This window comes from Lepidochelys olivacea (assembly GCF_965140295.1).
Source record: "Lepidochelys olivacea isolate rLepOli2 genome assembly, chromosome: 1".
Classification (NCBI taxonomy): Eukaryota; Metazoa; Chordata; order Testudines; family Cheloniidae; genus Lepidochelys; species Lepidochelys olivacea.
The window spans coordinates 329,168,783-329,196,343 of NC_140411.1; the positions used below are offsets into that span (position 1 = coordinate 329,168,783).

General features: G+C 40.2%; 1 protein-coding gene across 1 annotated transcript in view; it reads left to right on the plus strand.

Moving 5' to 3' along the window:
- RELN (reelin) overlaps window positions 1-27,561 on the plus strand; it is a 451,858-nt gene that overhangs the window by 177,809 nt on the left and 246,488 nt on the right. Inside the window, exons 4-6 of the mRNA XM_084611658.1 lie at window positions 3,128-3,198; window positions 15,746-15,778; window positions 17,986-18,064. Coding sequence (XP_084467784.1) covers window positions 3,128-3,198; window positions 15,746-15,778; window positions 17,986-18,064 — 183 coding nt within the window. The remainder of the gene's footprint in view (window positions 1-3,127; window positions 3,199-15,745; window positions 15,779-17,985; window positions 18,065-27,561) is intronic.

Here is a 27,561-nt window from a genome sequence, read left to right on the forward strand (position 1 = left end):
CATTCAAATGTCAGGAAAAATCCCTCAAACTGGATAGCTGAACGCCTACTCCAACCTTGCCATGTGCCTGTGTTTTGGCTGGCATCTCCTATTGTTTCAATTACCTGATCCTTAAAGGAGTTGAATTATGTTTTAAATTTATCCTGAATGAAGGCAGCTGTTGTGCCCACCAGCTTCACAGAGGTTTCACCCAACCCCCAACATGACAATTTCCATTCTAGAGGGTCTGTGAAGAGGCCTCTCCATGTGTTGGTTTGATTGAGGAACAGAATCAAGAGGGAAAATGTCTGCCGCACTTCTGTTGTGGCATTTTCCTATGCGTGCACAGGAGCACAAGGAGCCTGGTTTTGTCACATGTACAACACATAACTATATATATATATCTATATATATACATGTCAAACATCTTTATTTTGGATTTCTAGTAACAACTGGCTTTGGAATGTTCTGGTATTTCGTCTATTGACTACATTCACTATATCTAGTCCTTTCAAGAAGGCTGACCAATTGCTCCTATGGATTGCAAAGCATATGTTCTCCAATTTGGAGAATATTTTTTTTTGGTACTATTCTAACCTATGTACCCGTTTTTCACTGTGAGGGTAAGTGTGTAAATATAATAGAAATAATAAATAATCTCCCTGAATATTCATAAACTCAGAACTGTGAGCACTTAAAAACAATGTGTGAGTTCTGTACCCAAGATGGTGCTTTAAGAATTTTGAAAGCTTGCTATATTTTAGCTCAAGTTTTTTAAAGGAGTCTGTAAAGTTTTCAGAATTCTTTGCTGTCTTCATGTGCCAAAATAATGTATTTCTTCCTCTTCTTCTCCTTCTTTTCTTTTATACTATATGGCCATTGGGTCACAATAGCACAGACAGCATGTGCTAATAAAGAAATGTTATATAAGTTATGCCATATTTCACACAACTGTAAAAAGTGTTTGAAATCCTAAAAGAGTGTGAAGATTTCTTGGGATTTATTTTTTCATTGCATTTGCATTTTACAAATGTGTTGTACAGCTCACACTTATTGTTCTAGACACTGCAGGAAGACAGACAAGACATCAGGAATGTGGTTTCATTAAGCTGCAGCTTTATTAACACATCTGGGAACTATCCAGCAATAACTCTCATCCAGTGCAGATCATCCCTTTTTGTAGTCTGTTCCACCTGGTGAAGGGCTGCTCTCAGCCCCCCATCCCATTAGCCTGGTCCTAGTACCAGTGCTGGGACCCCACCACTCTCCTCTCATTAAGGGCTAAAGGGGATGGAAAAGGGGGTTTTCTCCTTACTGTACCAGATATTAGGAGCCCCAACCCCATTCCCCACCTTCTTTAGGTGATGCCTTCTCCTAATCCACTTCCAGTTCTGGTTTATCAGGGAATTGGACCCCCTACTGAACAATTAACTGCATTGGGCACCTGACAAGTTGTGACAAAATGAATTTTACAACCTAAGCTACCCATTGGCTCCCTGGGCTGCTAAGAGGAAGATGAAAAAATGTACTCGGCTTGACCAGTTTGGTAGTGAAGGAAACACTCCTTCCCAGTCCCCAAAAGCCAACCAGCAGGAAGCCCACAGCAAGGCCCGAAAACTCAGCCCTGCTCTAATTCAAAGGGAAGAAATGCTGGGGGGGGGCTTTTCTTCCCAGCACAGAATGGTGCAGTAGGGCAGGGGGAAGGGTTTATAATTGGTGCCTGGGAGCCAATAGGTTTATGCTGCACTCTTCTGTCCAACCAATCAGAATCAGCCACATAGCTCCCCGCTTACCTTCCTCCAGCCCATAAGGAGAGAAGGGAGGATGCATTCCTTAAAGGAGCCAAGGATTTTCTTTCCCCAGGTGGTCTAGACAAAGACACTGAGGGTGCTACTCTGTTTTTCTAATGATCAAACACTGATGACTACTAACTAGTTTGCCTTTTTAGTGATCAAATACTGTGGCCAATCCTCTTCAAAACTTGATGAAAACAATTTAGTCTATTATTAAATTTAGTTTTTTAAATTCTATTGATCAGTTCACTTCATAAACGTGCCATTGTAACTAAGCTGGACAGAATGAAATGCATTTGTCCTAAATACAATATGTATTGCTTTTATGTGGAAAAAGTACATTTTATACATTATTTTTCAAAACAAATAAAATTATACATTATAGCCCCAATTCTGCAAACTGGTCCTTGCAGATGAGAGCTGGAGTTCCAGCCCAAGCCCCAATGTGTACACAGCTATATTTAGCACACTAGCAGGAGCCCCACTAGCACGTCTGTGGACCCAGGCTGGGAAGTTCAAACACAGATGCAGTGTAGACATGCCCTCTGAACCCATTATCAAAATTAGCTAGAGTTTTTCCATTAAAGTCAATGAGAGCATGATGTAGCCCCAGGTTTGCAACACTGATATAAAATCCCTAATATCAGCAACTTATATGGACATTTTCCTATTATATCTACTGAGATGACAAGCTTGATACGCATGTGTAACTCTAGTTAGTGTCAATGGGACTTACATGCATGATCAAAAGGCAAATTAAAGCTCCTGAGGAACGAGTTTTTTCACTGATGGACATCAGTACTATGGCAGCTTTCGGTGGGCTTTGCCTTGTGAACCCACTGCATCCAAAAGACTGAATTTTACATTTATTCCTTTTTGTTCTGGCAGATACATTACTTTTGAGAGTAGTGCAAATAAATGTTACTTTCTCCAGAACTAATATCACTGTTGCTCGCTGGATCAGCTGATAGGGATTTTACAGGGGCTGCTTTGTGAACATCTCTCCTGTGTTCCTCTTACCTTCCACAACAGCCTTTCTCAGGCAAAGCACATCAATTTTGTAACATGCTTAGTCTTATCCAGGTGGTGACCTAAAATCTGATGTCCTCTGCTGAGTTCTGTGCTGGTGAATAGCATATCATGGTGTCTTTTTACTAGTAGATGAATCATTTTGGTTCAGGTAAAGCAAAGTAAAGTAAATAAAATTAAGTAAAGCAAAATAAAAATAAACACGTTATTCTTCCAAAAACAGGACTGGGGAAGAGAAAAAAAACAGAAACTCATCTTTCATTTGACTGTCCATTTATGTAAATAAGTTTGCCACATTATTTATTGTTGTCTCTTTATATTTCCAGGGCTACAGCTACTCATAGAGGCCAAGTTATATTCAAGGATGCCTTAGCACAGCAGTTGTGTGAACAGGGAGGTGAGAACTACTGCATTTTAAAATTTAATGCCAAATGTACTTGCTACATTTTTATTCATATCAGTTTAATTTATCATGGAACGAGGCTATTTTATTGATCAGAGAAAATCTGGAGTTAGGATCTTTTTATATCCTCAAGTCAGTTGCCCTTTTACATTTGCACCCTCTAATGAGTGATCGGGATTTCATATGTAGGTCCCATTTGTTAAACAAGAAGGAACATACAAAAATTAAAATAAATTATATTCTAAAATACTCTGAAACTTTTTAAACATGCTAACCTCTATTTTTTGTCAGAAATACAGGTTGAATAACTATGAATGTATTAACTGTAAAAAAAATGCAATAGGCCTACAGCTAAAGTTTCATTTACCATTGATCTGGATGGTATTTTGTAGAGAACCTGCAAAATTTTCCCATTTTGCAAAAGTAGGTCATCAGATTTCTGCTAGTCATCTACAACATTTGATCATTTTTAAAGCAAAACAGGAGTGTTTGAAGTATACTAACTTCTTCAAAAATCAAATTGTTGCTACAGCTTATCATATAAATCCTTTTGATGAATGATCTGAAAATAAATCTTATATTGCGAAAGTATGTCTACAAACAGGACATACTACACTGAACACCCTTCATTAAAACACTTGGTGCTGAAGTGGATATTCAACACTTATGGTGGAAAAGCAAAGGAATTCCTGCATTTACACTGACTCAGAGTTTTATGCATACAGTGCCAACAATCCCATTTACATGCTAGAAGAGACAGTGGAACACTGGCCAAAAAGTAGGTCTGTGGTCAATCCAGAAGAAATATTCCAAAATCAGAGATGCATCATGCAGATTCATAAATGAGGGGAAATCCCACAAGATAAGCCCCTTTAAGCATCAGACAGAACTGCAGATATTTTTGATGAGTTTGGGAATGTTTTTATGTTCAGCTTTTTATAGGAAGATGCAGCTGAATATTTGATCAAGAGAATGAAACAAACAGAACTGAGTTGTGAGTGGTAGAGTTATGTAGAGCCTTGAAGGTGAGGACAAGAAACTTTAATTTGATGGGGGGTGGAAATTGGGAAGCAACTAGAGGGATTCAAAGAGGATTGTCAGAATGATGAGCTGGGAAAATGGTATTAGCAGCTGTGTTTTGAATGAACTAGAAGAACATGATTGGAGATGTTGGAGAAGCCATAAAGAATTTATGGTTAATATTGTTATTATTGTAACACCTAGGAGCCCTAGTCATGATCCAGAAGCCTGTTATGCTAGGTGCTGTACAAAGATTACAGTGATCAAGATGGGAGATGGTGAAAGCGTGGATCAGTGTTTTCACTATGTGAACAGAAAGGAAAGATTGGATTTTGGAAATGTGGGGAAGAATTGACAAGTTCTAGACATGGCCTTCATGTGCAGGGCAAGAGAGAGGGGGACTTGCAGGAAGCTGGGAAGATGGTATTGCTGTGAACAGTGACGGAATTTCAAGAGTGTAGCACTGGAGTACAGTTCTGGATATGTTAAGTTTGCGCTGACAGTGCAACTCCTAGTTGAAGACTCAGAGACATGGGCTGAGAGATGAGATTGGATGGTGTCACCGGGCCTTGCTTCTCCCCAGCTCCAAAGCATTTGCCATCACACCCCGGCTTTTGCGGAAGGTTTATTTCTTTAACAGAAGTTAGCCAAAAAACCAGAAAACTGTCTTAACTCAGTCCTTAGTCTCAGGGGTCTCTGGCACGCCTACTCCTGGCAGTTTCCTACTCACCATCAGCTCTGCATCCTCCTTGGAGCAACCATCCAAAAGCTGCTTCCCTGAGCCCCTTGCTACCAGGACCCACCATAGGAGCTAGCTCCACTCTGGTGTGGCTTTCCCTCCCCAGGTCACAGCTTATGTAAGTCAATCTTCAACTCCCCACTAGCAGGCCTTTATAGGCCCAGGTGTAGCCCAGCCCTCTTAATTAGCTGAATTGGTCTCACCTTCTGTGGTCTAGGGGAGCTGAGCTTAATCTATCCATGGGGACCAACTACCCTGTGACCAATGGGTGGAAACCAGTCAGAAGTTGAAAGGTAGACTTGAAGAGCCAATAATATAAGGATGGCAATCAAAGCTGTGTGAGCAGATGAGATCCTCAAAGAAAGAGTGACAATACTATGTAGAGCAAGTCAAAGACAAAGCCCTGCAAGAACCACATGAAGAGTAGGAGAGGGAATGAGGAGCCACTAAAAGTGATGCTAAAGAAATGACTGAAGAGGTAGGAGAGCGAGGAGAGATCAGCATAATGAAAGCTAAGGAATGACAAGTTGTTGAGAAAGAGCATATGACTGGCAGCAGCAGGGTAGTCTAGGAGAATATGGTCAAAACAATGAGATTTGTCTATGCTGTCAGAGACTTTGGTCAGAGGAGCTGCAGTGGACAGATGCCAATGTGTACTGACTTTAACAGTGGTTTCCCAGGATTCTTTCGCAGTAATATTGTTAGCAAGGAATTTTATTTCTTTCATTCTATATTGCTGCAATCTTGTGTGAAGTCTGAGACTTAATGATAATCTGAAAAGTGTGTGGTGCCTTACAAAATGATCAGTTGTTATACTGCTCAAAGTCCTCTGAATTCATGGCAATAAAGGGGTCAGCTGTTAGTTGAGTCTGGGAGTTGTATGTTAGGTGCACAGAATAAAAGATCTGAAGCTGCAGCACCTCTGCTGGTTCATCTGCCTCTCAAATCTGAAACTCTGTCATCTGCTGCCAGATGGTTGCCAGATATCAGTACCCTTTTTTCAGCATTCCTGAGATGGCTTCAGGCATTTTCTGCTTCATCCCAGTCTCTCCTCATATCCTCACAGCCATTGAGTTTTCCATCATGTCTAGGTTAACCCTCCCACTGCTTTTTCTCCCCATTACATTTACACGGTCTTTTTACTGATCAACTCAAATCTTGCACATTGGTCTTGTATCGCACACGGCCCTGGAGCTCCATTCTTCCAAACACTTCCTGCCACCTTGATAGCTCTACAACAGTAAAAGTAATTAACCATTGGAACAATTGACTCAGGGCTGTGGTGGATTCTCTATCACTGGCAATTTTAAAGCAAGATTGGATGTTTTTCTAAAAGATATGCTGGCGTTGTAACAGGAATTATTTCTGGGAAGTTTTATGGGGTGTTATGAAGGGGTCTACTCCCCACAGACACTGCCAAGTGGTCGGGGAGAGTGTGAAAGATGCTTTTCTGTTTTAGCATCCCCCATTGATAGCCGCTCTTGCCCTGCAGTGGTCTGTCCACTTCTGTGACTCAGCCCTCCAACTGGGCCACAAGTCGTATCCACCGCTTCCTGGTTATGAAAAGAGTCCAACAAATTTTAGTTCTGCAGTCCAGCAAGAGGCTTCAGGCTTCACCTGGCCAAAGTCTCAGAGTCAGGATTCTCTGGGATATGGGGACTGCCTAGTCCTGAGATTCTAGTATCAGGGATAAGCTTTTTGCCTCCAGCCTCATCAGTGGGTGGGTAGGGGAACCCAGTCCCACCTCTCCACCGGGTTCCAATCCAGGGCCCCAAAATAGGCAGCTGAGTCCTGAACCCTGGAGTGCTATGTGACTGCCTCCCTGGATCACTTCCTACCAGCCTTCCCACACAAGAGAGAAAATTAACGACATGTAAACAAAATAAATCAAAGAAGTCTCCAGCCTAGCAAATATTCAGAGTCCTTTTCCCTCAGCAAGTTGGGTAGAGCATCAGTAGTCAGGGACCCCAGCAGCTGGGCCTGTCACACTGCTCCTTTTGCAAAGCTTCAGGGTGTAGATCTGCTCACCTTCACTTGCTGCCTGCAAGTGAGCTACTCTACTCCTCCTTTAAGCTTCTCCTGCATGCATTGCTGGTGTGGTGGGGTGGAATTGGTCGGGACTAGAGTAGCTCCTTATCCCCTTCCTCTCCAGTGAGGGATTTGGGCACTCCATCACACCTGTTATACAGGAGGTCAGAATAGTTCACAATGGTCCCTTCTAGGTTTAGTATTTATAACTCTATGAAGCAGCATGTCTCCCTCAACCGTGGCTCTTCCAGTTAAATTCTTTGTGTGCACTTTTTCTTAACAGTATGTGGCAATCATGGAGTCATTTGGAAAACTTCCCTGAAAAAATTACTAGCTTCACTTGTAGACAGAGAGAGAACATTTTTAGTGTGGGTCCAGAAAATGTAACTACAAATAATTGGATGATATTAACACAGGAAAAAAATAGGTTGAATCTCAGCAAAATCTTCCTGAGATTGAGAGCTGTTAGAGACTGTGGAGCAGTTTCCCAAGAGAAGAGGCAGAAGAACATACACTTGGGTTATTTTCCTGAAAGTTTCTCTCTGTCTTTCTCCTAGAGTTTCTTCAACCATTTCTTCCTTATTGAGTTTGTTGTCTCTGGAGCCCAACCATGGTATGAAGCTGAATGCCTCCGTGCTGGCTCTTACCTCCTGTTTGCAGCCATTTCATTTGCTTTCTCTATCCTCACTCAGACCCCTCCCAGTTTTGTTTATTTCCTCAACAACTGTTTTCTTAACCAGTAAAATCTCCTTAGGAATTGGTTAGCATGGTTTAGCACTCACTGCTTCTCTCCCCAACCCCCTCCCCTTTCTGCCATTTTTCACTGTCTCTGCAAAGGACAGTGATAGCTTTGTTTTCATTTTCTTCTATGGGCAGTTTGAATTCTTCCTTTATTCTTTCAATCCATCCCATAGTATTATAACTGCAACTGTAAATACAGTATGTCAGTATGTTTTTAAAATATATATTTATGTATTAATAAGGCCATGTCTGCACTACTGGCTAAATCGGCACTGCTGCAATCGATGCAGAGGTGTCAATTTAGCGGGTCTGGTGAAGACATGCTAAGTCAATGGAAGAGCACTCTCCCATAAATGTCTGTACTCCACCTCTTTGAGAGGCAGAAGCTATGTCATAGAATCATAGAATATCAGGGTTGGAAGGGACCTCAGGAGGTCATCTAGTCCAACCCCCTGCTCAAAGCAGGACTAATCCCCAACTAAATCATCCCAGCCAGGGCTTTGTCAAGCCTGACCTTAAAAACTTCGAAGGAAGAAGATTCTACCACCTCCCTAGGTAACCCGTTCCCATGTTTCACCACCCTCCTAGTGAAAAAGTTTTTCCTAATATCCAACCTAAACCTCCCCCACTTCAACTTGAGACCAGTACTCCTCGTTCTGTCATCTGCTACCACTGAGAACAGCCTAGATCCATCCTCTTTGGAACCCCTTTCAGGTAGTTGAAAGCAGCTATCAAATCCCCCCTCATTCTTCTCTTCTGCAGACTAAATAATCCCAGTTCCCTCAGCCTCTCCTCGTAAGTCATGTGTTCCAGCCCCCTAATCATTTTTGTTGCTCTCTGCTGGACTCTTTCCAATTTTTCCACATCCTTCTTGTAGTGTGGGGCCCAAAACTGGACACAGTACTCCAGAGGAGGCCTCACCAATGTTGAATAGAGGGGAACGATCACCTCCCTCGATCTGCTGGCAGTGCCTCTACTTATACATCCCAAAATGCCATTGGCCTTCTTGGCAGCAAGGGCACACTGCTGACTCATATCCAGCTTCTTGTCCACTGTAACCCCTTGGTCCTTTTCTGCAGAACTGCTGCCTAGCCACTCGGTCCGTAGTCTGTAGCAGTGCATGGGATTCTTCCATCCTAAGTGCAGGACTCTACACTTGTCCTTGTTGAACCTCATCAGATTTCTTTTGGCCCAATCCTCTAATTTGTCTAGGTCACTCTGGACCCTATCCCTACCCTCCAGCGTATCTACCTCTCCCCCCAGTTTAGTGTCATCTGCAGACTTGCTGAGGGTGCAATCCACGCCATCCTCCGGATCATTAATGAGTGTCTCCCGTTGGCATAGCATGGTGTACACACTGCTGTGAGTCGACTTAAGTTACATTGACTTAAGTTACTTAACTTACGTAACTGAAGTAGCATAACTTAGATCGACTTACAGTGTTAGTGTAGACCAGCCCTTCGATATACTTGTGGGACAGATTGGCAAATGGATCTAAATGGGTTTCATGTCCCCCGTCTGTCCCAAAATATTACTATGTTAAAGGGCTATAATGAAAGTAATGCAACAAAATTATTTAGACATAAGCTATAGTACATTAAGCAGAGAGAAATAAGACCATAGGGCAATTTTGTGGATTTGCTACAGGACTGCTTTTTAAAAAGTAAATTCAGTAGACATGTTACTTGACTTGGTACTTAATAGAACAGAGGATATAAAGGAAGACAAAAAAGTAGGGGAGAATATCTGAGAAACAGTAATCATTATGTCTGTTCTCCTTGAATAAGCATTGGTAATCCTAATATATTTAATAGGGATTTATGTTTGTGCAATGAAGAGAGAGAACAGACTCTTTCTTTATTTGTTAGGTTTTTTTAAAAAAAAGTTTGAAGAATAAAAAAGTATTAAGGGAAGTTCTCCACTGACATTAAACAAAATACACACTGAAAATAAGGGGAAATATGATACCATAAGGAAAGAACACAGAAGAAATTTAGGGTAGTCACTTATTAATTGTATGTGTGTTTCAGCTTATAATACATATTTTAAGAATACAGAATGATCTGTGTGAACCAATGTAAGCTTTAGTGTTTGAGTCTTATTAAAGCTTGAAGAAGAAGAATGGAGATATACAAATTTATTGCCAAAATTCAAAGGAGTGTAAATGTCAACACATGCATAAAGAAACAAATGAATGTATATCAAGAAAACTAAATCATATAATATAATCAATAAGAAAATGAATAATATATAAGCAAAAAGACAGAAAAGTAAGGTGATTGTAGGTTCACATTGGGACAAGTAAGAAAGTTAGTGATAAATGAGGTTCTTATCCTTGAAGACTTACATTAATGGTTCACTTTAGTAGCCAAAAGAAGTGGGAGAGAAGATTGGTTCACACGTTTCCTTGATTAGGGTGGAGTAAAACTAATACATTAATAAACACTTACTGAAGCAAAATCACGCTGGCAAAGCATCAGACCTGCTGAATTACATTACATAGCTCTAGAGGGGGTAGGATAGAATAGAAATAGTAAAGCTTTTGGTAAAGATAGCTAATAGTATAGTACTCTGGAATAAGGAGAGTATCAGTGGTTAGAGGGGTGGCTAATGTAGTTTCAGCTAACTAGAGAAGTGTCATAGGTAAGGCTATATTTTAGTCAGGGGTATTTTTTAGTAAAAGTCATGGACAGGTCACAGGCAGTAAACAAAAATTCACAGCCTATGATCTGTCAATGACTTGTACTATATACTCCTGATTAAATTTTGAGGTAGGGAGGTGGCCCGTGGGTGCTTGGGGGGGGCAGCCCAGGGGATGCAGCAGGTTCTGGGGGGGAATGGAGGTTGGCGGGGCTGGCAGGCTCCCTACCAGAGTCCGAGCCTCCCCGGAAGTGTTGACATCCCTAAGCTCCTAGGCGGAGGCGCAGCCAGGCAGCTCTGTGCGCTGCCTCCACCCCAAGTGCCAGCTCTGCAGCTCCCATTGGCCAGGAACTGCAATCAATGGGAGTTGCAGGGACAGTGCCTGCAGGCGGAGGCAGCATGCAGAACCCCCTGGCTGCACCTCCACCAAGGAGCCAAGCTGCTTCCAGGGAGCCCCCTGAGGTAAGCGGCACTCAGAGCCCTCACTCCTTCCCACGCCCCAACCCCCAGCCCTGAGCCCCCCACCCAAACTCCTGCTGCTGCTGGGTAAGGGGGGAAACTGCCTGAGCTGCTCAGGTGGCCCCTGGGCCAGCCACACCAGCCACTGCAGAAGTCACAGTGATCACAGAAAGTCATGGAATGGAGTGATTTCCGTGACCTGCATGACAAACTCGCAGCCGTATTCATAGGACCATAGAAATTAGAGATGGAAACAGATTATTCCCTGCCAGTGCAGAATTGTCCCTTTGATGCATCATTTCTAGCGCTTGTCCGGTCTAGTGTTAAATGTCACACGTTATGGGGTTTCCACTAATTCCTTAAGGAGACTACTCCACAGTCTTACAGATATCACTGCAGGGAAGTTTATCCTGAGATTCAGCCCAAATTCTCATTTCTCTATTTTCTTCCAGTCACTTTCTACAATATTTATGCAACATGGGCTTGATAGGCTGATTTTTTCATGCATTGAAACATAAATTGGAGACTTTTCTAGGCATACTTTGAACAACAAATTAAAAACAGAATATAGGCTCCAAGGCTTGACCACGATAGTATTTTATAAAACTACGCAGAGGGCTTGAGTTCAGAAACGACACAGAGTTCCTTGACTTGTGTGTCCATGTGAGTAAAGCAATCCTACGGCAACATACTCTGGAGAGAAAGGTTCAACCTCAGTGTTTCAATAGTTGTTTATAGTAAATAGAAAGTATTGGCTGCAATCTGCTAGGGAAAAAAAGAGGGAGACTAGTATCTTACATATTCTTCACAACATACCATGAGCATCTATTCATATGCCCCTTTGTGAGGAACTGATGTGCTGCAGCCAACAGTCCCTGGATTTGAAATTCTGGGCAAGACTTTTTCCGAGGAGAGCTGATCACCCAGTAACTCACTTCCCCTGTTGGTCTAACAGAGCCCAAATGTGTTAGCTATTAGAGCTCAGCACAAAGTCAATTAGTTTATTAAGGATTTTGCTTGTAAAAGCGAGGATTATGGGCGGCTCCTTATGGTAGGCTTTGCCTAGCCTGTTTTGAGTTATATACACTATGATGTTTACTTACTGCTGTAGACAGGCTCTGAACCCTTCTGTATATGTCATTTTTGCCTACCCACTTTCAGATGTCTCTAGTCTGCACTGGCATTGATGGGACATAGTCACATTTAATTTGTGTTATGTTAGCAGTTCAGTTCTGAGTAGTGCTGACTTTTATTTAGCTAACATGTCAGCTACTGCAGTTTCTCACTATCTTATCTCCCCTTTCCCATTTCTCTCCTCTCCTGTTCATCCAAAACACTGCTTCCTTTCCTGATGATGTAATAACATCTTCCCTTTACTTGTGTCTTTCCACTCGTTGTCCATGTAAAATTCAAACTGTTAATTCAAAGGACTCTGTAATTCTGTCCTCTCTTATATATTTGACTTAATTGGCTCCACCACTCCTATTTATTCCTTTCCTGTTGCTCATGATTCCAGCACAGCTTCCTTTCTCTCCTTCGATCTCTCCTTACTATGTGCCTTCTGCAATGCTGCCCCCTACACTTGGAAAAGATTACCAGTCATTGTATGGCAAGTCTCCTCAGTTTCCTTGTATTGTTCTGTATTGTACCTGCTCGTGCCTGAGCACTGTTGGGCAATGACTATTCTTTGCATGGCACAATTCATGTGTGGTAAAGCACTGTCTATGCACTATAAGTATTTATTATTTATATTAATTGCTATTTAAATAACGTATAATCAACTCATTTACATAGTTTTTAAAAAAGAGAATGTCATCTCCATCGAAGCCATATGCATTTTTAATCCACACACATATGCCATATACATTTCAAGCTATCCACATGTGTGTCTGAGGGGGATTTGTTAATTGAGAATCACAATTTTAAATAAATATTAAAATACTCTTTTCCCCCTCTCATTTGTCAAGTTTTTTTTATAGTTTATGATACTTTTAAAAAATAAGTAGGCATTTTTCATGGTTCTATATTATTACTTTGTTTTGGAGCATATGCTATTTTGTTTAACTTTAGTGCAATAACTTGAGTAGACTTAATTTGCCTCTCAGCTGTGCAGTATTGGCCTGCGTATAATTTACGTTGCTTTAAAATAAGTAATCCTTAGGACTGATAAAAAGGGAAGATTTGAGAATAGTTAGAAAACCACTACAATCAATTTTGTGTTATGCTCCAAATTTATAACACTTTGGGACCTTAATTATAATACCTGAAGGTCAAAACAGTGCTGTATTGCAATAAAATATAAAATATAATAAAGAAATTATTCCTGGGGAGATGAAAGTCTAGGTTCATCACTCATTAAATGGTAAGTTCATAGCCCTTGTATAATTTGTCATCTTTAGCTGAGGAATTTGAATGACAAATTAGGTGAAGGGATATCTGAGGCAAAAATATATCAGCATTTGGATACAGTAGAGATTTGGGAATGTAGTCGCCCTCAACAATGTTTATTTGTCAGAAAAGTATTTTGTTCTACATTTAGTGTTTGTCTAACTCCACATTTTGTTTTTCAAATTAATAATTAGTTGTGCTAATATCAATATGCATAATTATCATCAGTTTGATTTGACGGGCAGTCCATTGTTACAACTAGATTTGTTTTGCAGTATGTTGTGTACATAATTGAAAAGCTTGTGCTTTTATTTTATTGAGCCTCTTAGGAACCTAATCCTGAATTCCTTGTCCACACACAAAGAGACACACCGAAGTCAATGGGATTTATGCGTTTAAGGCTATGTCTACACTTGGAGCTTGGGGTATGATTCCCAGTTCGAGTAGACATACTTGTGATAGCTCTCATTGAGCTAGTGCGCTAAGAACAGTAATAAGAAAAGGTGTACTTGTGGCACCTTAGAGACTAACAAGTACTCCTTTTCTTTTTGCGAATACAGACTAATACGGCTGCTGCTCTGAAACCTGTCAAGAACAGTAATGTAGCTACAGGTAACGCAGGCACCAGCAAGCAGTAACATGGGCTAGCTGCCCTGAGTATGTACCAATGGGACTCGGTCAACTAGCCCATGACACCACTCACCGCTGCCCATGCTACCTTGACTACATTACTATTTTTAGACACTAACTTGATGAGAGATTGCACAGATATGGGCATCTGAGCTGGGAATCACGCTCCCTGCTTCAAGTGTAGATGTAGCCTGGGGGTTGCAGCACTGAGCCCTAGGCTGCTTATTTACTATTTACATAGTAATTTAAGATAGCATCAGGTTGTTTTTTTATTAATACAACATTTTTCAAAACATCATGAGCTGCATTCTCATTTACAGTAAGGCTCGTTAACAGGAGCTTTAGAGAATGTCTACACTGCAAAGGGTCCCTGGAGGGCTTGTTAGTCTAGTTTTTAGCTCGTGCCAAAGCCTGTACCACCACATCCACACTGTTGTTATTACCCATGCTAGCTAGATTAAAGTTAACATGGGTATGCCTACCCATGTTAAAAGCACACCTTCACTTTGCAGTGTAGACATAGCCTAAGAGTGAATTAGAATTAGGCCTCCTAGCTTCATTTCAGTTCAGGGTATATCTCTCTACTTGGAGCACAGAACCTGTTTTATTGGTTTGCTCTCAATAGCTAATGACCTGTTTAAATTCAGATGACACTGGGAAGAAATCCTGCTCAGCCAATTGATCGCTACATCAGTGGCCTACATTATCATAATCTTGTGTCAATGACCAGCAATACAGTGGCTTCTAAACATCCTCTTCCCCAGCTCTGTCCTCACAGGTCTCTATGATCTACTGATGATCTGCATCTAGTAATGTGGAAAAGAAAATGGCTACAATGTCAGTGACAGAAGTCTTGTTCTGAGTCTGACTATTTATAGCATAAATTGTTTTTTTAAACCTATACCATGTCTGTACAGCAAATGAAGAAAGATTGATTTTCCTCTATCATTGTATCAGCAAAGTCACGATCCACAAAATTTTTCCATGTGGTGAACAACTTGGTTAATTCAGGATGTTCCTATCTAGTAAGAGTCAAGCTCTTCCTCTCTGCAAGGAGTTTTCTACATGCTTTCTGCATAAGATTGCTCAGAGTCGGCTGCCCAGCCTGTCTCTGTGGTAGGAGGAACAAATTCAGAATCTTCTCTGGTTTAGTTTCGGATTATCATTATGTAGTGTTAGTAAAAGATCAAAATCTCATAAGATTTGTAAATTTCACACAGGCAACAACCATGCAGTGGATTTTTGCATATATTTTATTGTATCATGGAATTCTGGAAATCACAGATGGAAAAGGCCTATCAAAGACCTAATTCTGCAAGGCACTTAAGCACTTACTTAAACAAATGATTACGTGTTTTGCTGAATTGGGGCCTAAGTCAGTTGGCCCATTCCCCTGGGAACACAAGATTTTCTTTATAATATTATTTTGTAATTCTTTGTATAGTGCAATTTAAATGACCCAAGTGTGCATTCTTTTGCTTCTTATCTTGGGCAACTATTCCATAGTCTAACAGATCTCAATCTCAGGATTTTTTTGCTGATATTCAACTTAATTTTTTCCTGTATTAATATCTTCCAATTATTTTTAGTTATGTCTCCTGGCCCCACTTTAAAAATGTTCTCTCTCTGTCTACAAGTGAAACTGCTTATAATTGTTATTTAGTGTACTTATTGACTTTTCTTTTAAGTAGAGAACAATTCTACCATCATTTTCTATGTTTGTTTTTATCATATTATTTAATTATACCATGTTCTTCATAAATTAAAACTTCTATATAAATGACTTAATAACATGTATGCTATTACAAGTTATTTTACATTGTACAGAATTTTAATACAGTATTTAATTCCTATTTTAGTCAAAATTCACATATTATGTGTCTTTATTTTCCACAGCTCCGACAGAAGCTTCATTGCATCCCCATCTAGGTATGTGCTAAAAGTGTTTACTATTATTGTCATAAACTTTAAATCACTAGTTTTTTATACATAAATAACCTGTAAAGTCATATAGAAATTGTTGCTTTGGGGAAATACAAATAAATATGAGACTTATTTAAAAGGGATCAAATTAAAACTAGTTCTGGTTGGTTTGCTTTTTACCATGATTTTTTCATTCCCACTTGCTTATTGGCTCTGAGTTCTCACAGCATGAATACATAGTGTCTCATAACTCTCCTCTCTAATTATAGGCTAGAACATCAGTTTGTGATTTAGCCTGTAGTAAGAGATACTGCTCTCATGCACCATCCCTGGAGCAGCCCGATAGGAAGATTGTGCACCTGTTCTTCTTGCTGCTTCAGGGAGGGAGCAAACTACAAAAGATCTATACCGGAGGAATCGTACAACTCCTGATCTGCTGCATTAACTGTGTTGCTGGGTAAATTGAGGGAGGGGTAGTCAAAACTCCGTCCACTCCCACTCCTTCCAATCCATGTGGCATGAAACACTGGCACAAGGGATTAAGGGGCACATTAGCCTGCTTATTACTCTTGTATGTCAGCACAGGAGCAATAGGCCACTGTCTGGCTTTATGTGCTATGAAAACAAATAGAAAAAGATTCAGTTATTCTGTGTTCTAGTTGAATTCCTGATCTGACTGAATATCATAACAGATTTTTTTCTGGCTAGTTTTGTGTGTTCTGTTTAACACAGTTCAGAGATGGTGTCACTCGGTGTAGGTACCTCTGAATATGGACACAGTTGAGGTTCTGGTCCATTGTTTGCAGTCCATTTTGCCTTATGTACCTGTGCTGGAGTGCCTACAATGCACTGAAAGAGCAGCTGTCAAGTCCTAAAATAGAGCTTAAAAAAGAGAGACTATAAGGCTGTGTGTCCCAATGTTCAGTACTATCCAGTGATCAGACTTATTTGTTGCTGTCTTTAAAAAATATTTTTGGATATGCCCACAGAGTCTAATTATGATCTCATTTACATAAATGTTAATCAGGAGTAATACCACTGAAGTGTTTGGAGTTATACTGATGTAAAACCATGTGAGGTCAGGATCAGGCTTATCATTTCCAAAATGTTTAAAATGTGGGAATGCACCAAAGGCTTTTCCATTATGTGTTTATCAGTTTGGGCCAGATTCTGATATCCTTGCTCCCGCTGAGTAGTACCTTACTCCATTGTGGTCTCATTCACTTCAGTGAGACTATTTGTGGAGTACTACACTATTCAGCATGACTAAGGTCAGATCAGCGGGTAGTGATCGTTCTGTTGGGGATCGATTTATCGCATCTAGTGTAGATGCGGTAAATCGATCCCCGATCGCTCTGCTGTCGACTCCGGAACTCCAGCAGGGTGAGAGGTGGAAGCGGAGTCGGCGGCCGTCGATCCCATGCCGCGAGGACGTGAAGTAAGTGATTCTAAGTCGATCTAAGATGCGTCGACTTCAGCTACGCTATTCTCGTAGACCAGGCCTAAGGGTATCAAGGGTATTTGTCCATTTATGTCAGCATAACTTTTCCAAAATGACAAAGAGAAATGGTAAACATAAAGGCTGAAAACCACAGAAAGTTTGATTTGGGCAGAAATATACTGTATTTGGTTCACAAAGCAAATCTAGGGGGGAAAATGGTGTTCGATGCTTATAGAGCAATATGTAAAAAAAATTATCATTACTAACTATTAATATACTCCTGAGTATGGTCACAGGAGACTAAGAATCATGGGTTCTGATTCTGATCTTACTTACTCTGATGTAAGCTACCAGAGTCAAGTCCATGGACATTAGAGATGTAAAACACCTGTTAGATCATCTAGTCCATCTCTCTGTCAGTGCAGGAATTTTTCCAACTCTATTTAGAAACAAGAATCAGTGTGAAGGGGAGTTTGTAGCACAGTCCCTTAAAACATTTGTTTTGAATCCTATGAAATCTGTTTGTTTATGTTACATCCAGAGTGAATGAATTAAGACCAGACCAGTACCATAAGAAACTTTTCCCCAGAAAACCTTGCATTACAATACTTATGTTCTTAAAGCTGATGTTTGCTTTGTTAGGTTTGTTGTTTTTACATTACAGTTTTGAAATACTTTTGCTCTAGGTAAGGCAACACATTGTCAGGATTGGTTAGCAAAATGGACCATTACACTGGAATTCTTTCCTACAGTGCTTTATTTCTTTTTTTAGCTGAAATGCATAGTGACAGCATTATCCTACGAGATGACTTTGACTCTTATCATCAGCTAGAATTGAATCCCAGTATGTGGTAAGTTTCAGGTCTCTCCTTCCCTTTACATTTGTTTTAGGAAGTGAATATGCTTCAATTATTATTATGGTTATGTATTTGTATTATGGAAGCATCTAGATGCCCCCAGTGACTTCAGTGGGACGACTCAAAGTATGCAAAATTAAATAAGTGTGTTAGTCTTTGCAGGATCACAACCTATATAAACTACACAGACAAAAGGTGAAATCCTAACCCCGTAGAAATCAATGGCAAATCAACATTGACTTCAACAGAGCCAGGATTTCACCCAAACGGTGGAAGAAAGGCTGTACAATCCCCATTATACGGATGTGGAACTCAGGCATTGAGAGATTAAGTGACTTACCAAGGACATCTGTGGCAGAGCTGTAAACTGAACCCTGCTCTCCTGAGTCATAGCCCAGTGCCTTAGCCACCAAATCATTCTTCCTTTGAGTGGTGTCACTGTATCCTTAGTAAATTTAAAGTTCAGTTTATATTTTGCGCGAAATCAAAAACATTATTTTAAACAGATGCAACATCATTACCCATAATGAACCAATTCCTTCTCCCACTGAAGTCAATGGGAGTTTTTCCTATTACCTTCAGTGGGACCAGAATTTGTCTCAATGGATATGCATAATGATTTGCAGTGTAGCTGTAGCCGTGTCGATCCCAGGATATTACAGAGACAAGGTGGGTGAGGTAATATCTTTTTTGGACCAACTTCTGAGGGAGTGGCTAAGTGTGTAACTTCTGTTGGTCCAGTAGAAGATATTAACTCACCCACCTTGTCTCTCTATACATAATGATGACATTTATGCGAAGATAAATGTGAGAGGATGACATTGAGATGATTCACACTGTAACTTCAAATGAGGTAAGTAATTATAACAATTGTATATCTACCTTATAACTGGGAACAAATCAGCAATTATTAATAAAGCTCTTTTTACAAGTGTATCCCAGAGATACTGCTACTGCACTTTGGCTCTTAAAGCCACAAGACTGCATTATAAATTCCCATTTTACAGTACACCATAGGCACTAACATGCAAATGTTCTTAAATTGCAAGATCACTCTTGACAAGGGCAAGTTACTGTATTGATATATAACAAAGATATATATATTCATCTATATAAAATAGTCTTGTGTGTCCCTCATCCCCCAACCTCTAAAGGTAGAAACACAGCTTCACCAAGCCATTGTAATGTCACAGTTCTGTCAATAATGACTTGTTAAATGGATGTCTTTCATGTAATGTCACAAACCCGCTGTCCGGTAAATGGGTATTTATATGGAACCAGGAGAGGAACATTGGGAGCAGCATTACCACACTATCAGGGCCACACTATGATACCAAAGGGAATCATGGCACTAGTACAACCCAGTAAACTATAATTCTCCTGGGTACCAGCTAATACCCTTTATTATTATCATATCAGTCTTAAGAGAAAGATTTTAAGTGTGAACATTGGCCAGCTATACCGGATTAAAGACAGGAGACACTGGATGTGGTTTAATTAGGCCACAACTTTATTATTAGATGTCTGCAACTACCTGGCAGATAAAATTGTACAGTGCAGGTAACTCCATGATCATTTCAATAGCTACCTGGGGGCTTCTGTCAGCCTCCCCCACTCTTTTCTGTCCTGGTCCCCAGCCAATCCATTGCTGGGATCTTGCCATCCCCCCTCAAATGAGGGTTAAAGTGGGCTATAAAGGGAGGGGGTGGGTTGGTTCCCAGCCATACCAGTCATAGGTGCCCCAACCCACCCACCCACTCCCATTCCGCTTCTTTAACAAACACCTCCTTTAAATCCTTTACCAAACCATTTATCTGATCACTGTAGCCCCTCCCTATGGAGTACCTGCATTGGACATCCACCACAAAGGGGCACCAGGAATTAGCTTGGCTACTTCCCCCACACAGCCCTTTATTTGGATGGGATTATTAATAATGGTCCCTGCCATTTGGTGCCTCATTCAATTAATACAACTCGCCTTATAGACAGAGAAAGTTTGGTGGGTTAACTTATTCTGTTCAATGAAACTCTTGACAAATGCAAAGCTTCTTCCATGCAATTCAAATTCTGCTTTTTATCTGATGAACAGTGATTGCTTTAGTTCTATTTGTGTTTATGGCTGGTTCTGAAGTATATTTTCCCTGCTGGAGATCTGACTTAGTTTTTCTTTTTTATTACAGTCTGCTATATGTTGTTTTCCTCCTGTGACATCTTTTAGAGTTTCACCTTTTTATGTATCCAGATTGTAGTTTATAAGAATTTCACAGATATTTGTCTGTTGCATATATTTTTTCTAATGCTATCTTTTTCTCTTTTTGTTACATTTTGTATGTTCTCCTTAAGAATTCTGGGCAGATGCAATGAGAATCTGGAATCTCAAAATATAAATATCTCATTTTTCATGGGATTGGATAGATCAAGGGCTTTATAATGGAATACAGAGTAGCAGGCAATGAAGATAATTTTAGTTTCAGTGTGTTAAATAGACTTAAAGGAAAGAAATGAGAGACGGCATTATTTCCACAACAGATGTTTCATCACTCACAGAGGGCCTAGCTACTGGGAGCCTCCATAACTTATTTATTCACTGGGCCCTATTCATAAGTCCATCCTTGCTTCTTAGAAGTCTCAACAGAGAGGCCATGGACTGAACTCCTGTCCCCTAGATTTGGTCCCTCTAATAACCTTGAGACATATTGGTGTGGCAATGTGAAGGGACTTTGCACTAGTGCCATACCTGCTATTTGGATAAAGGACTCTAGTCTTCACTGTGATGTCTATCCCCTATTATACATCTGTCCAATGGGGTGCTGATCCTCACAGGTCTTTTGGTACCTTTAGAAATAATAATAAGCCTGATACCTTTCAGCAACAATAAATTAAGTTAGAAAAAAATTAAGGGGAAAAGAATAATTCTTGTAAGGTATCCTGCACTTTGCTGCATAGAGGATTTCTCCAGAGACACTGCCTTCAGTGAAGACCTGCTTAAATCAGAAATCTCATTCTTCCTTGACTGTGTAGCTGGAGTTAAGTCAGGGATTACTAACTGTTTATGCCAACTACCCTAAAATCGCATTTTTCCCCTGGCAGCTGGTGAGATCCTCTCTTTACCACAAACAATTGCTGTAACTGCAACTGCAGTATTTCCCATCCCATTCTTTCCCTGATTTGCTCTGCTCAGAATGTAGTAGCAGCTGCCTTGCATGCAGCGCTAGTGGGGGCTGGTCACTAGGGGCTAGTGAGACTAAGCCCCACTAATAATTAGTTCTAGCCATTATTTGTGTAAAGATGAAAAGAGGTTTATCATGTTTTCTATTGTCTATTCTTCCCAATCCGTAAATAGCAATTTTGATTTGGTTGTGCTTGATGCTGCCCCAGCCATCCAGAGTACCTTCATGGCATGTACAACTGCAGCCAGGGATGCACAGTTCAAGCGCACCGACAGGCCATTTCATGGCTATATGTGTTTAATTTTCTGAGACCCTGTAGAGACTGAGCATGTCACTTCCTCACTTGTAGAAGCCTCACATGAAATAACTGTATTTTGTCCTGGAGCATTGTACTGATCTGGCTGTTACTGCCTATTGATTTATAACTCCTCACATGTGTTGCAAAAGGACAGTGCAACTAAGATAAATTTCTACTCACACACCAAGACTAAATAAGGGTCATTACAGCTAGTATTTGTGTGCTCTTTATAGCAGTGATAATGACCCCATGGCACAACATTCCAACTTTCCCTGAGGAGAATGTTATAGCAAAGTGCTAAATAACCAGAACGGGCTACAAAATTAGAAAGCAGATCCAGAAAAAAAAAATTGTTAACTTAAGAGCAATGCTTTAACTTCAGCGCAAGAAAACTGGAGAGAGGAAAAATCTCTAAGATCTATAAATTAGTCAAGAACACCTGTTGTCAGTGATCTATCCTGTGCTGTACAAAAGTTCTCATTCAAATAGTAGGCTGCTCAAGATAAGCAGCATACTCATGGGTATATTCAGTAAATTTAAAAAATGATTTAAAATAAAAGCTGCTACTGGCTTAAGTCCAGCAGCTCTCATTACCAGCATGAAACTGTGTTTCATCTCAAATCCCATCAACAGTCATAACAGCGATCACTTACCAAAAAAAAAAAAAACCCACCTCTTAGACGATGACATGAAGAAAAGCAGAGCATATGAAATCAATCACTAAGAAACAGACTCCAACTCTTATTCATAGCCTATGAGAAATGAAGTGTTCAGATATATAGTGATATTTTCAGTGGCGAAGAGGTGGGTGAAAGTTCTGTGGAAGGAGACAAAGGTCCTAAAATGATCTCCAAATTGCAGTAAAGCCAAGAATGAAACTTCACAAAGATTTATGTGGCTGTTTGAGATGTTTATCCCCGTTACATTTCTTGGATCATAGAAGACATCAGGCAATATAATGTCAGCAATCTGGTGTATTCTAGATGGAAACAAGGTGCTGGTAGAAAACAAGATGACAAATGGGGACAAGGTAACAACAGATGTTTGTCTTTCAGCACAATGAGAAAAGAGTAGAAATGGACAGAGGTGGCATTTGTAGAGAGCAGAGGAAAGCAATGGGAGCTCTGCAGAAAGGACATCTAGATGAACATCTATCAATAGTGACACTAAGCAAAAGAAATGAAGAGAAAGTTGAATGAAGATGTAAGGCAAGAAAGTGGCAAAGACTATGCAAAGAGACACACCTAGCTAGGACAGTTAATACTGCTCTCCTGCAGTACAAATGGTATAAGGAATTAGCATTACTGTTTGCACAAAGAGGAAGTGAAGCGCAGCAAATTGAAGTGTTCTTATTTCTATACATGCAAGAGAATAATGATGATCTAGGGAAATACATATCAATTATTTTACTGTCCATATATTTCTGTCAAGCTACTGAGCAATTAACTCTGGAGCAATACATTTCAAATGGAACATGAAGATTTGAGATCAGGATTACTCATACTTCTTATGAGAAAATAATCCTAAAGAAGATGAATGATCAGATTATTAGAAGGACAGCTATCCAGAGCTCTTCACAATATATTTCATAGATGAGATTATGGAAGAAAAGTATCTGAGCAGCTGAACCACTTTATATTCATAGTATCTTAGAAATTAGAGAGAGAAAAGACCTGTTAGGTCATCTAGTTTATCCCCTTACTAGTGCATGAGTATTCCTTACACTATATTTATAGACAATGCTTCCCTACTGAGAGACAGCACGTACATAAATAGTAAGGGTTCATGCAGGATCTGAGCTATGAAAAACAAAAATCTGGGGACAGAAAATAAAAATAATGCTTATAATCAAGCAGAACAATTATATCAGCAACATAGTTGAGCAAAAATGGAATCATACATCTACTTTGCTGAGGTTACATGAAGTCGATATAAAAGAACTTGAAATGATTTAGTTATTTAAAACAAGTTGTCTACAGAAGAACTTTGTGTCACAATATCTCTGTCAGTTTGTCAAAATTGTACGTAAATATATCTAGTACATGATCAGCAGTGACTGACTGAGTGATGGCTTTTCTTGATAATCTGGATGCAGTCAGAAACCAAGTGACTTTAACTGAGAAGGGTACTATTACGTTTCTCTTTTACAGTAAATCTCTTATGAGAATTTTGAAGTACTTGATTAATATTCATTACTTCTCAAGATAACCCTCCGAATCAGGTTAGTATAATCCCAGTCTTAGAAACATGTGAAACTGAGCCACAAGAGATGTTTAAGCCAAAATTTTCAGAAGTGTCTGCTAATTTGGGAGCTTAAACTTGAAACACTTAGAATCTGATTTTCAGAGATACTGAGCATCCATAGCTTTCACTGACTTCAAGTGGAGCTGTGGGTGCTTAGCAGCCTGATAATGAGCCCCTCTATGTTTCAAATTGGACACACAGAAATCAAGAAACTCAATATTAGTGGAAACTTGGGGAAAATGTTGGCTTTAGTGACTTACCCAAGGTCATACAACAGTGAAGAGTAAGGAAAACGTATCAGGATTCCTGACTCTCAGTCTGGCTTCTGTTAATTTCCTGAATATACTGATAGCTTCTGGATTGTCTTATTTTTATTATGGAATGGAATAATGAAATTCACAAATAAAGAAAGCAGTTTGATCTGTGTATTTTCTGGACACTAATGTGCTATTATTATAGATACGATACCACTCTGAGCTGGTCAGAAATGTTCAAAAGTCCCCTGAAATTGATTTTTTCTTATTCCTATCTTTTATGCATGCTGAAATCCATAGACATGATACATTCTTTTTCAGAAGAATCACTGGAAACACACAAAACAAATATTCTCTACCTTCCCTTCCTATGCCTTTCTCCTGATAATACTCTGACTTCCCCTCATACACACCTTACCTTTATTGTAAAGAAAAATAAAATTATGGGCCACATTCAGCCCTGGTTTAAGTGGACAGAAATCATAATGAAGTCAATAGGAGGTGCACCAGCTTACATAACTATTCTTTCATAATGATTTACTAAGCTGCAGCAATATTAATTGCTAAGAGTACCTTAATGTGATTGTATAAAGGAAAAACTACTTTCTGGTATAATATCTCATTCTGTTTTGGAAAACAGAACTGAACCTGACCTTAAGGAGAGACTCCTGTAATAGACTTTGGTGAAAGAAAGCCATCCCTACAATGAATTGACCCAGGGCCAAATCTGAAGAGACTGAGAATAACAAATCCAATCAATAATTCACCACATCTAGAAAAAGCATCTGAAAATCTTACATCAATCACTCAGTACATCTTAACACTCATAAATCTGCAGGGCATTGTGTTCTCACAAAGTTGTTCTGTTCTGCAGAAAGCCAGCTACAATAAAGAACCTTATTTCAGTTACCTCAGGAGAGTTCTCATGGGAAGCCAGAAGAACTGGTAAATGAGAATGCGCAGCTGCATGAAACACTAACCACCAATTCACCAGGACTCAGAACTATCTTCATGTGGATGAACGAGCATTTATATATTGTGACAAAGGTCTGTCCTTGCCTCCGTGGGTCCCACATTTCCTGGCGGATTTCGCTAGCCTCAGAGGCTCACTGTGACCCTCCAGGTAGCCCTTCTCTCTCTAGAGACAAGGGTCACAGTCTACTGACCCATTTTCATCATAAGCCGGTGAGGAGAAGCTATCCTCCCTTGCACAGTCTCTGTTGTCTCCCAGTCTCAGTGATTAATCATGGGGGCAAAAAGGGGTGGAGAGCCCATGCTCTCCCTCTACTCTGGGCTCCAGCCCCGGGACCCTAATAGTATCTGCTATGGTAGCTGACCTTTTAGAAACATGACACATACAATTCCCTAGGCTAATTCCCCCACAGCAGCCCCCACTTCCTCAAACTCCACTTCACCTTTACCTCAGGGCCTCCTTCCTTGTGCCTGATATGGTGTGTACTGCTCAGTCTCTCCAACAGCACAACTTCCTCCCACAGCTCCTGACATGCACTCCCACCTGACTAACTGGGAGGCTTTTAACTAGTTTCAGCCAGCCCCTGATTAGCTTCAGGTGTCCCAATCAACCTAGCATCCTCCCTGCCTTCTGGAAAGTACTTAATTGGCCCCAGGTGTCTTAATTGACCTGGAGCAGCTGCCATTTAACTTATCCTGGTACCAGGGATTTGTTTAGCCTGGAGCTAATATATCTATCTCCCACCAGTTTTCTATAGCCATCTGGCCTTGCCCCGTCACTATGTATATATCCAATATCTGACTATTGGAAGTGAAGTGAATCCATCTGGATAGCTCATTTTCACTGGCCCACAACTCAGAACAGACAGCCATTTGAATGTCTTAACTACTGTGCCATAAACAGCTCCATGTGGTACTCATGGACAGTCTTTTTGCTGACTATGCTTATGGCCATCTGTTGGGACAGCATTATGGCTGCTCACAAGTTGATCCAGGCTGAAGCACTTGCAGTAATGGTGCATAAGTTGAACATTATGAGAAATTATCAGTCTATGCAAAATGAGTCAGGAAGGAGAATTGTACCATGATGACCATAGGATACTGACATCAAGAAAAGAAAATAGTGGATGCCATGACAGAGTTGCATTGGTTCTAAAGCCGAAGGTAAGCCAGCCTTTTATGGCATTTAACCCATTATCTCCTCATATGCTGAAGGCAAGATTCAGTATCAAATCCAGTGCAGCTACAATAGTACAAGTATATGTGCAGTCCTCAGCAAATCTCTGGTGAAAGAAGAAATGAATGTTGATGAGACATGGAATAGTATATAAAATGGGATTATGAGAGTGACTGAACAAGTATTGGACTACAAGCCCAAAACAAAGAAACCAAGTTGGATAGTGGTTGAAGTGCTGCAGTTGAGTGACAAGCGTAGGACAATAAAGGAGAATAGGAGGGTGTAAGTCTAAGAGATGAGTACAAAAGGCTGAACAAAGAGATAAAACAGAAAGCAGAGAGACAAACACCTGGATATGCAAAGCAGAAAACTTTGTGTGAGGAGAAATACAACACAATTGTATCACAAGTTAAGAGAACTGAATGAGACATATGAGTTGAAGATGTCAGCAGTGAAAGATAATCACGGACAAGTAATTGAGGATGAACAAGCAAAGAATAAGCAATGGAAAGAATATTTTGAACAGCTGTACAATGTGCAAAACCAGAGTAGATTGAAGTGGTCCTGGAGAAACTTCCCCAGCACAAATGAGGGACAGCAGATATCAAAATTCTTAGAAGAAATAAAGATCCTGATAGAAAGTTTGAAAAAGAAAAAGGTACTGGGAATTGACAACGACAGAGCTGCTGCAAGCAGGTGAGGAACACATGGTAAAGGTGATGCACAAGCTGTCCATTAAGATTTACAAACAAGAGTAAATGCTGAATGAATCGGGGAAAGTTATAATAGAACCAGTCTATAAAAAAGGAGATAAAAGTGAATGCAAGAACTACAAAGGAATCAGATTACTGAGTGTGCTGGGCGAAGCATTCACCAAGACATTGCTGAGGAGAATGAAGAGATATGTAGATGTGGCACTTACACAGGAACAGGCAGGATATAGACCAGGATGAAGTACAACAGATCAGTAATTCATGATTATACAGATACCAGAGAAGTACACAAAACACAAATGAACCTGTTGTAACTATTTTATGGACTTCAAGATGGCTTTCAATAGCATTTGTCAGAAAGAGCTGTAGCAAGTTGTAAGAATGTATGAGATGCCCAAAAAACTGATCAAGCTGACAGAAAACATCTACAACAAGACAGTGTGTAAGGTGAGAGTACACAAGAAACTGATGGACTGTTTCAGGATGACCATAGGAGTTAGACAAGGATGCATGCTATCACCAGATTTGTTTAACTGAGTACTGGAAGCAGTAATGGCTGTAGCATTGAGAGATGAAACAGGAGGAGTCATATTACGTGGTAGGACAGTGCATAACTTTAGATTTGCAGGTGATATTGACCTCACTGCATTGACCAAGGAGGAT